The sequence below is a fragment of the Nerophis ophidion genome, linkage group LG01, assembly GCF_033978795.1.
Source record: "Nerophis ophidion isolate RoL-2023_Sa linkage group LG01, RoL_Noph_v1.0, whole genome shotgun sequence".
Classification (NCBI taxonomy): Eukaryota; Metazoa; Chordata; class Actinopteri; order Syngnathiformes; family Syngnathidae; genus Nerophis; species Nerophis ophidion.
In genome coordinates this window covers 88,670,492-88,684,838 of record NC_084611.1, presented here as the reverse complement: position 1 = coordinate 88,684,838, position 14,347 = coordinate 88,670,492, and the positions used below count along the sequence as shown (strand labels likewise).

General features: G+C 44.9%; 1 protein-coding gene across 1 annotated transcript; it reads right to left on the bottom strand.

The window, feature by feature from the left end:
- Positions 1 to 7,482: 7,482 nt before the first annotated feature.
- On the bottom strand, positions 7,483 to 13,543 carry LOC133561515 (B-cell receptor CD22-like). Its single transcript, XM_061914837.1, has 7 exons — positions 13,463 to 13,543; positions 11,741 to 11,968; positions 9,065 to 9,349; positions 8,593 to 8,949; positions 8,434 to 8,524; positions 8,185 to 8,239; positions 7,483 to 8,118 (listed from the first exon to the last, which is right to left on the bottom strand). The coding sequence occupies exons 2-7, from the start codon at positions 11,949 to 11,951 to the stop codon at positions 8,068 to 8,070; spliced, it is 1,050 nt and encodes a 349-aa protein (XP_061770821.1). The 5' UTR covers positions 11,952 to 11,968; positions 13,463 to 13,543; the 3' UTR covers positions 7,483 to 8,067.
- Positions 13,544 to 14,347: the final 804 nt, after the last annotated feature.

The following is a 14,347-nucleotide window of genomic DNA, read 5'->3' as shown; positions in this document are numbered from 1 at the left end:
GGCAAAGACGAGCTTAAATACTGCCTCTGATTAGTGCTCGGGATGCAGGTGAGCGGGCGTTTTGTCCACCAGAGACAGGTGGACAAAATGAGTAACCAAGGAAACCAGACAAGGGAGTGGGAAAAAAACAGGAACTTAAAAGAGTCCAAAGGACAAACAGCACATGGCCAAACAAAAACATGGTCAACAGATATGACATTTTATTTATAATTGGTTAGCTTCAGAATAACAATGTTATTAAAAAGAATAAAAGACTTATTATACTCTAAAAATGTTGGTCTTACTTAAAAATGCACGCATTTAGTTGTATTCAGTTTTAAAAAATATGATATGGCTCTCACGGAAATACATTTGGAAATATTTGGCTTTCATGGCTCTCTCAGCCAAAAAAGGTTCCCGACACCTGATCTAAGTGTTAAAATCTCGTAACATTAGACGTAGGAGGAGGAGGGGCCGACCATTTCCTCTCATCGCCCGGCGAGCTTGCCTTTTGTCTTATCTTAGAGCAGCATCAACTCAAATGTTATCTGCAAAACCAGTGAAGTTGGCACGTTGTGTAAATCGCATCTAAAAACAGAATACGACGACGTGCAAATCCTTCACAACCGAGACTCAATTGAATAGACTGCAAGATACTTAACCTTCGTATTCTCTCATTTGGAATTTGATGCCTGCAACATGTTTCAAAAAAGCTGGCACGAGTGGCAAAAAAAAACACTTATTTGGAACGCCCCACAGGCTAATTGGGAACAGGTGGTGCCATGATTGGGTATAAAAGCAGCTTCCGTGAAATGCTCAGTCATTCACAGACAAGGACGGGGCGAGGGGTCACCACTTTGTGAACGAATGCCTGAGCAAATTGTCCAACAGTTTAAGAGCAACGTTTCTCAACCAGCTATTGCAAGGAATTTAGGGATTTTCACCATCGACGGTCTGTAATATCATAAAAAATTTTCAGAAAATCATAATCGTAAGCGGCAAAGCCGAAGAATTCGACCCCTCTGCATCAAAAAGCGACATCAGTGTGTAAAGGATATCGCCACATGGGCTTAGGAACACTTAAAAAAAAAAAAACACTGTCAGTAACTAGAGTTGGTGGCTACATTTGTAAGTGGGAGTTAAAACTCTATTATGCACAGCCAAATCCATGTCTAGCACCTCTCCATTGTGGACAACACCCACCCACTACACTTGGACCTGGCGGAGAGAATGAACACATTCAGTGGAAGGCTGAGACTCCCAAAATGCAACACGGAACGACACAGGAAGTCCTTGGTAACGACAGACTGCATAATGCATATCTTGCTTTTAGACTGTACTTCAATGTATAATAGACTGTATTTATATTATTTACAATATGCTGTATAATAGTCTGTATGTATATTGTTCACATGTAAAAAAAATCCCTAAGTATTTATTGTTTATTGTGAGCGAACTGTGGGATCAATAAGGTACTTTCTATTATATTCGATTTTATTGTATTTATCAACAACACCCAGAAACGCAGCTGGTGTCGCTCATCGAAAATGGACTGATGCAAAGTGTAAAAGTATTTTTCAAATTATTTTTGGAAACTGTGGACGTCCAAAGAGGAAAAGAACCACCATCCTAGGTCTACCGAAAGAAGCACTCTTTTGCTTGCTTTAAAGCAGGGGTAGGGAACCTATGGTTCTAGAGCCAGATGTGGCTCTTTTGATGACTGCCTCCGGCTCTCGGATAAATCTGAGCTGACATTGCTTAACGGGATAAGTAATGAATAATTCCACGTGTAATCACAGTGATAAAAACAACGTTCAAAACATAAAACATTCTCATGCATTTTTATGTTCAAGAAGTTGCGTTAATGGTAAGAAGTCATTTATTTATTATTGGTGAGTGTGGGGCTTGCCCTCCTGGGGGTTCTTCAGACCACCAAGAGCCTGTTTTAGGGTTACAATATTGTTTTATTTTTGTTTTCTCTCAGTTGCTTTACAGCAATTGTCTTTTTCTCGTTCGTCCTCACTCACGCTCTGGCTCCAGCCCCAACCCCGTCTCTCCTCCTGGCTGCTGCTTATAACAGAGCGACAGGTGATTAGATAAAAAAGGCCCAGGTGGGCCGTCTACACACTTGTCGCTGATTTCGAGGCCGGTCCTGGAAACATCCCGCTTTGCTGCAGGTCCGCAGGCCACGCCCCCTCCACAGTTATCTTCAGAATAACAGTGTTATTCAAAAGAATAAGAGACTTATTATACTCTGGAAATGTTGGTCTTACTTAAAAAGGCACACTTTAGTTGTGTTCAGTATTCAAAAAAAATTATTATATGGCTCTTAGGGAAATACATTTTAAAATATTTGGCTTCTTGGCTCTCTCGACCAAAAAGGTTCCCGACCCCTCCTTTAAAGTCTCGGATTTGTTTTCAGAAGTGTGTTATTACAGGGACCTACAAAGAAAAAACAACAACAAAAAAGTGCATTTGATGATGTGGTTTGTCATTAAGATGAGGAAGAAGATGGTTACTTCTTCCTGTCTATTTCTTCCAACGCCATGACCACTTCCTCCTCATTTCTACTCGTTCACTCACTCCAATATGAGTCTGAAGACCGGGTTGGTGGTCCTCCTCCTCTGCATGCCAGGTACTACACTTCTACTTTTTTATTTGGTTAAAGTCTGGACTGTGATTTATAAAATATTGCGTTCTTACGCTGGCTCTCATGCTAGCAACTTTTACATAGAAGCTGTTTGTGTTTTCCACACTGGCAGCATCTCTGCATCAATCAATCAATCAATGTTTACTTATATAGCCCTAAATCACTAGTGTCTCAAAGGGCTGCACGAACCACTACGACATTCTCGGTAGGCCCACATAAGGGCAAGGAAAACTCACACCCAGTGGGACGTCGGTGACAATGATGACTATGAGAACCTTGGAGAGGAGGAAAGCAATGGATGTCGAGCGGGTCTAACATGATACTGTGAAAGTTCAATCCATAATGGATCCAACACAGTCGCGAGAGTCCCGTTCACAGCGGAGCCAGCAGGAAACCATCCCAAGCGGAGGCGGATCAGCAGCGCAGAGCTGTCCCCAGCCGATACACAGGCGAGCAGTACATGGCCACCGGATCGGACCGGACCCCCTCCACAAGGGAGAGTGGGACATAGGAGAAAAAGAAAAGAAGCGGCAGATCAACTGGTCTAAAAAGGGAGTCTATTTAAAGGCTAGAGTATACAAATGAGTTTTAAGGTGAGACTTAAATGCTTCTACTGAGGTGGCATCTCGAACTGTTACCGGGAGGGCATTCCAGAGAACTGGAGCCCGAAATGAAAACGCTCTATAGCCCGCAGACTTTTTTTGGGCTCTAGGAATCCCTAATAAGCCGGAGTCCTTTGAAGGCAGATTTCTTGCCGGGACATATGGTACAATACAATCGGCAAGACAGGATGGAGCTAGACCGTGTAGTATTTTATACGTAAGTAGTAAAACCTTAAAGTCACATCTTAAGTGCACAGGAAGCCAGTGCAGGTGAGCCAGTACAGGTGTAATGTGATCAAACTTTCTTGTTCTTGTCAAAAGTCTAGCAGCCGCATTTTGTACCAACTGTAATCTTTTACTCCTCTCTGAGCTGCTACCTTACCGTGGTAGAGGAGTTTGCGTGTCCCAATGATCCTAGGAGCTATGTTGTCTGGGGGCTTTCATTCCCCCTGGTAGGGTCTCCCAAGACAAACAGGTCCTAGGTGAGTGATCAGACAAAGAGCAGCTCAAAGACTTCTATGGAATTACAACAAAATGAACTCAGATTTCCCTCGCCCGGACGCGGGTCACCGGGGCCCCGCTCTGGAGCCAGGCCCGGAGTTGGGGCACGATGGCGAGCGCCTGGTGGCCGGGCCTGTCCCCATGGGGCCCGGCCGGGCACAGCCCGAAGAGGCAACGTGGGTCATCCCTCCAATGGGCTCACCACTCATAGGAGGGGCCATAGAGGTTGGGTGCATTGTGAGCTGGGCGGCAGCCGAGGGCAGGGCACTTGGCGGTCCGATCCTCGGCTACAGAAGCTAGCTCTTGGGACGTGGAACGTCACCTCACTGGGGGAAAGGAGCCTGAGCTAGTCCGCGAGGTAGAGAAGTTCCGGCTGGATATAGTCGGACTCACCTCGACGCACAGCAAGGGCTCTGGAACCAGTTCTCTCGAGAAGGACTGGACCCTCTTCCACTCTGGCGTTGCCGGCAGTGAGAGGCGACGGGCTGGGGTGGCAATTCTCATTGCCCCCTGGCTCAAAGCCTGCACGTTTGAGTTCAACCCAGTGGACGAGAGGGTAGCTTCCCTTCGCCTTCGGGTGGGGGGACGGGTCCTGACTGTTGTTTGTGCTTACGCACCAAACAGCAGTTCAGAATACCCACCCTTTTTGGGCACACTCGAGGGAGTACTGGAAAGTGCTCCCCCAGGTGATTCCCTTGTCCTACTGGGGGACTTCAACGCTCATGTTGGCAACGACAGTGAAACCTGGAGAGGCGTGATTGGGAAGAATGGCCGCCCGGATCTAAACCCGAGTGGTGTTTTGTTATTGGACTTTTGTGCTCGTCACGGATTGTCCATAACAAACACCATGTTCAAACATAAGGGTGTCCATATGTGCACTTGGCACCAGGACACCCTAGGCCGCAGTTCCATGATCGACTTTGTAGTTGTGTCATCGGATTTGCGGCCTTATGTTTTGGACACTCGGGTGAAGAGAGGGGCGGAGCTTTCTACCGATCACCACCTGGCGGTGAGTTGGCTGCGATGGTGGGGGAGGATGCCGGACAGACCTGGCAGGCCCAAACGCATTGTGAGGGTCTGCTGGGAACGTCTGGCAGAGGCTCCTGTCAGAGAGAGTTTCAATTCACACCTCCGGGAGAACTTTGAACATGTCACGAGGGAGGTGCGGGACATTGAGTCCGAGTGGACCATGTTACGAACCTCTATTGTCGAGGCGGCTGATTGGAGCTGTGGCCGCAAGGTTGTTGGTGCCTGTCGTGGCGGTAATCCCAGAACCCGTTGGTGGACACCAGCAGTGAGGGATGCCGTCAAGCTGAAGAAGGAGTCCTATCGGGTTCTTTTGGCTCATAGGACTCCGGAGGCAGTGGACGGGTACCGACGGGCCAAGCGGTGTGCAGCTTTAGCGGTCGCGGAGGCAAAAACTCGGACATGGGAAGAGTTCGGGGAAGCCATGGAAAACGACTTCCGGACGGATTCGAAGCAATTCTGGACCACCATACGCCGCCTCAGGAAGGGGAAGCAGTGCACTATCAACACCGTGTATGGTGCGGATGGTGTTCTGCTGACTTTGACTGTGGATGTTGTGGATCGGTGGAGGGAATACTTCGAAGACCTCCTCAATCCCACCAACACGTCTTCCTTTGAGGAAGCGGTGCCTGGGGAAGCTGCAGTGGACTCTCCTATTTCTGGGGCTGAGGTCACTGAGGTAGTTAAAAAGCTCCTCGGCGGCAAGGCCCCGGGGGTGGATGAGATCCGCCCGGAGTTCCTTAAGGCTCTGGATGCTGTGGGGCTGTCTTGGTTGACAAGACTCTGCAGCATCGCGTGGACATCGGGGGCGGTACCTCTGGATTGGCAGACCGGGGTGTTGGTCCCTCTCTTTAAGAAGGGGGACCGGAGGGTGTGTTCCAACTATCGTGGGATCACACTCCTCAGCCTTCCCGGTAAGGTTTATTCAGGTGTACTGGAGAGGAGGCTTCGCCGGATAGTCAAACCCCGTATTCAAGAGGAACAGTGGGGTTTTTGTCCTGGTCGTGGAACTGTTGACCAGCTCTATACTCTCGGCAGAGTCCTAGAGGGTGAATGGGAGTTTGCCCAACCAGTCTACATGTGCTTTGTGGACTTGGAGAGGCATTCGACCGTGTACCCCGGGAAGTCCTGTGGGGAGTGCTCAGAGAGTATGGGGTAACAGACTGTCTTATTGTGGCGGTCCGCTCCCTGTATGATCACTGCCAGAGCTTGGTCCGCATTGCCGGCAGTAAGTCGGACCCGTTTTCAGTGAGGGTTGGACTCCGCCAAGGCTGTCCTTTGTCACCGATTCTGTTCATAACTTTTATGGACAGAATTTCTAGGCGCGGTCAGGGCGTGGAGGGTATCTGGTTTGGTGGCTGCAGCATTAGGTCTCTGCTTTTTGCACATGATGTGGTCCTGATGGCTTCATCTAGCCAAGATCTTCAGCTCTCACTGGATCGTTTCGCAGCCGAGTGTGAAGCAACTGGGATGGGAATCAGCACCTCTAAGTCCGAGTCCCTGGTTCTCGCCCGGAAAAGGGTGGAGTTTCCATCTCCGGGTTGGGGAGGAGCTCTTGCCCCAAGTGGAGGAGTTTAAGTACCTCGGAGTTTTGTTCACGAGTGAGGAACGAGTGGATCGTGAGATCGACAGGCGGATCGGTACGGCGTCTTCAGTAATGCGGACGCTGTATCGATCCGTTATGGTGAAGAAGGAGCTGAGCCGGAAGGCAAAGCTCTCAATTTACCGGTCGATCTACGTTCCCATCCTCACCTATGGTCATGAGCTTTGGGTTATGTCCGAAAGGATAAGATCACGGGAACAAGCGACCGAAATGAACTTCTTCCGCCGGGTGGTGGGTCTCTCCCTTAGAGATAGGGTGAGAAGCTCTGTCATCCGGGAGGAACTCAAACTAAAGCCGCTGCTCCTTCACATGGAGAGGAGCCAGATGAGGTGGTTCGGGCATCTGTTCGGAATGCCACCCGAACGCCTCCCTAGGGAGGTGTTTCGGGTACGTCCAGGCGGTAGGAGGCTACGGGGAAGACCCAGGACACGTTGGGAAGACTATGTCTCCCGGCTGGCCTGGGAACGCCTCGGGATCCCCCGAGAGGAGCTGGATGAAATGGCTGGGGAGAGGGAAGTCTGGGCTTCCCTGCATAGGCTGCTGCCCCCGCGATCCGACCTTGGATAAGAGGAAGAAGATGTATGGATGGTTTTCATTCCTTTTAACTTATATTTTGGATATTTATTGATTTGAATTCATTCTTCTTTCAATTAGTCTCTCTGTCTGTTCCTTTGTCCGTGCATGAGCGATGTATTTCTATTCTTGCCTTTCTTCCTGTTGGACATTCCAGCGCGGGAATTGAAAATATGAATATTTTAAAACAACTTGGTTGTTCATGGTCAAGATGTCCGTCACAGGGAGTCTTTGTATTTTGATTGTCTCTGAGACCCAGAGCCAGGTGTGTGAAGAGAGGGAACTTTTTCACACTTGTCCTTGTCTCCTCAGATGTCATCCTTCTGGAGCTCATTTTTGGTGAGTTTGTCAAAAGAGATGACATGAGAACAGTGACAAGGACAAGTGGGAGAAAGTTCCCTCTCTTCACACACCTGGCTCTGGGTCTCAGAGGCAATTAAAATATAATCAATTGTACATCAAAGTAAAAAGTACATCAAAGAGACTTGTTTATTTTGGCTATTTACCCACAGTAAAGCATCCGGGTCAAAATACATCTTTGTATACAAACGTTGCAAGACATTCCACTACTCAACAAAGTGTCCAGATTTTTACAATACTCTTCTTTTTTCTATTATGGGTGTCAGCCAGTGTGGACAAAGCCCCTGCTAGAAGAAGTTGTTAATGTGTTTATACTCCCATCCTACCCCACATACCTCTGAGGTCCACAGTGCATGATTCCCAGGCGCCCTTTGTTCTCCCCTCACCTGGGAGGTGAGGGGAGAACAAAGGGATGGGTCAAATGCAGAGGACAAATTTCACCACACCTAGTGTGTGTGTGACAATCATTGGGACTTTTACTTAACTGTTGGGCACTAACAGGCCATCTTTTAAAGAGCTGCAGGAGCTATCTAAGGCAGTGGTTCTTAACCTGGGTTCGATGATCGAACCATAAGGGTTCTGTGAGTGGGGCTCAGGGGTTCGGTGGAGGTCAATACACACCCGACTTCTCCCTATCGGCGTATTACGGATACCGCAACAACAGAAGTCACACTGATTTGCAGGTGTGTAATTTGTTGTGAGTTTATGCACTGTGTTGGTTTTGTTGTTTGAATATTTTAAAACTATTTGGTTGTTCATGGTCAAGATGTCCATCACAGGGAGTCTTCTGCATCGATATTCTCATAGTCGCCAGGGTCCAGCTCCTGACAAGGGGGACATACCATGACAGTGAGACTGGATTCATGACACCAGAACCAACAAGATGTCACCTCTACAGTCTCAACGAGCTCATTTGGATCCGCGGTGGACGAGGGAGACGTCGTCCTGCGATTGGAATAAAAAAAAAAAAGACCTGCTGAGCTTGTCCAGGAAGTACAAGTAAACACCTTTGGCATCATGTTCATGTTAACCAAAACAGGATCCGTTTTTACAGAACAACATTTCACACCAACATTGTGGGTTAATTGTGTTAGAATGTTTCATCAGACTAATGATGATGGATTAATCTGCATTTTTACCTGAATTCCAGAGTCAGAATGATCAGGATGCCCACGAACACAACAGCAGAACAGAACAGCCTGATGATGTTTATTGTTCTACAGGACATTCCTACACACGGACATACAGTAGATGTCTTCAGGAGACACAGATGTGTTTTGGACATGAGGGGGTCTTACCGTTCACGCTCACGTGCACACCAATGATGTGGCGCCCCCTGCTGTTGTTGGCCTCACAGTAATAATCATGGCCACCCTGCTCTGTGACGTTCCTGATGGCGAGCATCTGACCTGGACTGATGTCTTTGATGGTCAGCGTCTGACCTGAACTGATGTCTTTGATGGTCAGCGTCTGACCTGGACTGATGTCTTTGATGGTCAGCGTCTGACCTGATGCCAGAGGAGACGACATGTTCTCCTTGTACCAGGTGTAGCTAGCGGCCGGGTTAGCATCGCTGCTGCAGGTCAGATTCACCAGACTGCCAGCCGCCAACTCGTTGGACTGAACTACGGACACGTACGGACGCTTTGGAGCATCTGAAGAACAACATACTTTCATGCAGGAACTCTGGATCATTCATGGAAACTGTCATGAAATAACAGGATCCTCTTCACATACTAAACATCCATACTGGAAATGGGTTGTACTCACATTGGACATCAACGAAGACGGGTTCTGATGTCTTCTTTCCCAGCTGGTTCTCCACAGTACACCAATACTCTGCTGAGTATGAAGACTTGATGGACTGGAAGACCAGTTGTCGACCTTTACTGAGGACTTCATCATGTGAAGACACATTCTTCTTCTTGTACCAGCAGTAATCATATGTTGCTGAGGAGTAGTCGTAGTTGTCGATGTCGCAGGTCAGTGTCAGGGGACGACCCTCCAATATGTCACCAATAGGACTCAGAGACACTGAGGGTCTTTTCAGGACATCTGGAGGAAGAACCAAGAAGTATTGAACAAACATTCTTCTTTTCAGCACAGACAAAAACATGAGTCAGTACAGCAGCAGCAGACCTCCACCCAGGCCAAACACTCCTCAACACCTTTTACTGCTCATGACGTCTTCCACTCCAGCCCTGTAGGTGGCGCCAGTGCCCACTACACTTGACAGTACATCATATTTGCCAACCCTCCCGAATTTCAGTGCCTCTCCCGAATTTCTCCCGATTTCCAGCCGGACAATGAGGCGCGGACCTGAGTGAGGACAGCCTTTCGTCACGTCCGCTTTTTCTCCATATCAACAGCGTGCCGGCCCAGTCACGTTATAAAATCCACGGCTTTTGGAGAGTTCACAACAAGAAGGAGACAAAGCGGAAGAAAGAAGAAGAGACAGTCATGGCGACGACGGGTTAGAGGAAGAAGAAGTACTCTTGCAAGTCATCAGAGAGGGTGTTGAGCATGGTTAGAAAGATAGTGACCGAGAATAGAATGAGGGTGGACAATTCAACCCTAAACTCACTCCGTTCCTGCAAATTAAATTTCACAGATGCTACCCATACTTATGCTCCTTCAAAGAATATGCTAAAAAAATAACTAAATAAATCAAAATAATAAATATATAAGGGCGGAGAAAAACTCAGGAGCGGGACTTTCGCAGGGCAGTTGGGCAGCACCGCCGGGGCCCCAACAAGGGAGGCAAGCAGCCCCCCCAACCCGGCACCAGGCGGGCCCGCACAGCCGCAGCGCGGGGCGACCCAGGGCAGACCCCGCCCCGCGCCCCAGGGGAAGGAGGAAGCCCAAGGAGACCCGGGGCCAAAGGCCCAACAACCCACGAGAGGGACAGCCCCCCCACCTAACCCAAGGCGGCTGCCCAGGCACCCCCATCCACCCCCGACCGCCAGACCACCCACAAATCGGCCCGCCAGACAGTAGTGTAATAATGCTCATTGTCATTTCTGTAGTATTATTTCCTGGATGAGCAGGTGTCGGACACCTCAGTCACCTTGGACGTATCCTCGCTCATCCATGCGGACTGGACACTGTCCGAGAGTGGAGTCGGCTGTCTTGGTTGCTTTGTTGGGTCTGCTCCTGTCTCTGGCCATGCTCCCTCCACCCCAGCAGACGACTGCGTGAAACACCGCAGAGGCCACCACAGTGGATATGTTTCTTTTACTTTTTATTCATAGCTGGTATGTAGAAGTGTCTGCTTGTATCTGCTGCTTTAATGTCTTTAATGTCCTCTGTGTTCTTTGATGTTTGATGTTTCCCTCTTACACACATGGAAGAGGGATGTGTACTATGGCTATGAGTTGTTGTTTTTTTCACTTGGCCTCAGTCTGCACCCCCACTCCAGGGCCCAGGCTAAGACCGATTTTTTAAATTTTATTTTAATCTTCTATTCTTTTCCCCCATCTCCCCCCCGTTTACCTGTATGTCATCTTTTTTGTAAGGGGCGCTGGAAGCCGGTAGACCCGTCAGCGATCCTGTTCTGTCTCCCTGTAATGTTTGTCTGATCTTGAATGGGATTGTGCTGAAAATTTTAATTTTCCTGACGGAATAAATAAAGTTCTATCTAATCTATCTAATGACTTTCCTGAGAAGCTGAACAGGACAAAAAAATAATAATAATAAAAATTATATATATTTGTACATATATATATATATATATATATATATGTGTATGTATGTATGTATATATATATATATATATATATAGATGTATGTATATATATATATATATATATATATATATATACACATACATACATACACATCTATATATATATATATATATATATATATATATATATATATATATATATATATATATATATATATATGTACAAATATATACAATTTTTATTTTATTTTTTTTCATTAGAAGAAAAAAAAAATGAGAGAAAACAATGTATGTATTTCTTCTTTGGATCATGTGACATCCTTCCACTAGTTTTAATGAAAAATTGTATGGCAAAACAGGCTAACTAATTAACTCTCTGACTAACCAACTAAATCATCAACTAACTAACTAGCCTTCCTTTGGATAAACAATACATGTAACAAATATGCAAAGAATGTTTAGTCATGTATGACTATTTCTGTACAATAAGTGTTTCACAGACAATACAGAGTAGTGATCCAATGAAAGGTTCATGTCTCATAATATTTAAAGTGTGGTTTTTCTGCTTGATTTTGCCTCAATGCCTTCCTGCCGAAGTCTACCTAGCAACAAGTGCGACATAAGCAGGAATAATAACTAATGTGTTGTTTGTGTTGTTTACTACTTTGCAGTTGGAAGACAAACAAGAAAGATTTGAAGTAATTTTCCTACTGAAGTGTTTTGTAGCACAACATGTTTTTCTGGAAGAAAGAAGCACTCACACAGGTGAGGAGAGATGCTGATATGTTGTTGTTGTTGTCGTGCAGCACAGGTGATGTAGTCTCCAGGTGACAAGGTGACTTCTACTTTGGTTCCAGACTTTATATTCACTCCATTCTTCTGCCACTCAAAATAAAAAGGAGCTTCTAGAAGGCAGCTTGTGTGACACAACATTTGTGCAACAAGGTGAGAATCTTCAACTCTGACTGACATCACCTGCACCTGCACAGCTGGAGGCCAGAGGAGCAAACATGAAAGATGTCATATTAATATTGATTGGAGATGCAAGTCACACAACATACACACATGACTGCTTCATCTGGAACACCACTGTCCAAAGTCCAGTTTGCAGCCCACAGCCTTCTTGTGATTGGCTGCTGACTTATTTCTAAATAAAATTACACTTCATCCGCATTAAAACACTAGAAAAGATTAGTGACTCGGCAGAAAATTCTAAAATAATGTAATATACAGTATTGTACGTAATATAGATGTTTTATTGTCTAATCTAATGTATTCATTGTACAAAACCAGGGAGTTCAGTTGAATAGACTGCAAAGACAAGATATTTAACGTTCAAACCAGTAAACTTTGTTATTTTTTGCAAATATTAGCTCATTTGGAATTAGATGCCTCCACATATTTCCAAAAAAGCTGGCACAAGTGGCGAAAAAGACTGAGAAAGTTGAGGAATGCTCATCAAACACTTATTTGGAACATCCCATAGGTCAACGGGCTAATTGGGAACAGGTGGGTGCCATGATTGGGTGTAAAAGCAGCTTCCATGAAATGCTCAGTCATTCACAAACAAGGACAGAGCGTGGGTCACCACTTTGTGAACAAATGCGTGAGAAAATTGTCCGACAGTTTAAGTACAGCATTTCTCAACCAGCTATTGCAAGGAATTTAGGGATTTCACCATCCACGCTCCATAATATCATCAAAAGGTTTAAAGAATCTGGAGAAATCACTGCACGTAATCGTTGATATTACGGACCTTCAATCCCTCAGGCGGTAATGCATTAAAAAGCGATATCAGCATGTAAAGGATATCACCACACGGGCTCAGAAATACACTTTAGACAACAACTGTCAGTAACTACAGATGGTCGCTACATCTGTAAATGCAAATTATAACTCTACTATGCAAAGCGAAAGCCATTTATCAACAACACCCAGAAACGCTGAGCCCGAGCCCATCTAAAATGGACTGATGCAAAGTGGAAAAGTATTCAGGGGTCTGATGTGTCCACATTTATAATTTTTGGGGGAAAACTGTGGACGATGTGTCTTCTGGGTCAATGTGAAAAAGAACCATCCGGATTGTTCTAGGCGCAACGTTCAAAAGCCAGCATGTGTGACGGTATCGGGGTGTATTAGTGGCCAAGGCATGGGTAACTTACACATCTTTGAACGCACCATTAATGCTGAAAGGTACATATAGGTTTTTGAGCAACATATGTTGTCATCCAAGCAACGCTATCATGGACGCCCCTGCTTATTTCAGCAAGACACTGCCAAGCCACGTGTTACAACAGCGTGGCTTCGTAGTAAAAGAGTGCCGGTACTAGACTGGCCTGCCTGTAGTCCAGACCTGTCTCCCGTTGAAAATGTGTGGCATAATATGAAGCCTAAAATAGCACACCTGGACTGTTGAACAACTTAGGCTGGGTTTTGTAATATAGTTGTATTATTTGGGCATGTTTGGTCAGGTGTGTTCATACCTGCGACTGTCAAGGTGCTTCCAGGTGAAATACTACTCCATCCATAATCAGTGGTGAATTTGAAGCGGTACTCAGCAGAATCACTCTTCTTCACATATATATATATATATATATATATATATATATATATATATATATATATATATATATATATATACTTATACATATATGTATGTATATATACACATACATATATACATATATAAACAGTAAATACACACATACATAAACATACATAAACACATATATATATATATATATATATATATATATATATACATATATACATATATATATATACATATATATATATATATATATATATATATATATATTTATATATACATATATATATATATATATATATATATACATATATATATATATACATATATACATATATATATACATATATATATATACATATATATATATATATATATACATATATATACATATATATTTATATATATATATATGGTTTTGGAATTGGATTGCATTGTTATGGTATTGCTGTGTAGTGGTTTGTTGGATTGATTAAAAAAAATTAAAAATAAACTGACTTTTTAAAAATGAGAATCGATTCTGAATCGCACAACGTAAACGATACGATTCGTATTCGAATCGTATCGTATATCGTATATATATATATATATATATATATATATATACATATATATATATACATATATAGTATATGGTCGGGGGTTAGGCGCGGGGCATTGTTGGGGGCGTGGTTAAGAAGGGCGGAGTATATTTACAGCTATCCATCCATCCATTTCTACCGCTTATTCCCTTTGGGGTCGCGGGGGGGGGCGCTGGTGCCTATCTCAGCTACAATCGGGCGGAAGTTTTTAGTTATTTGTATATCTTTTTTTTCAAATA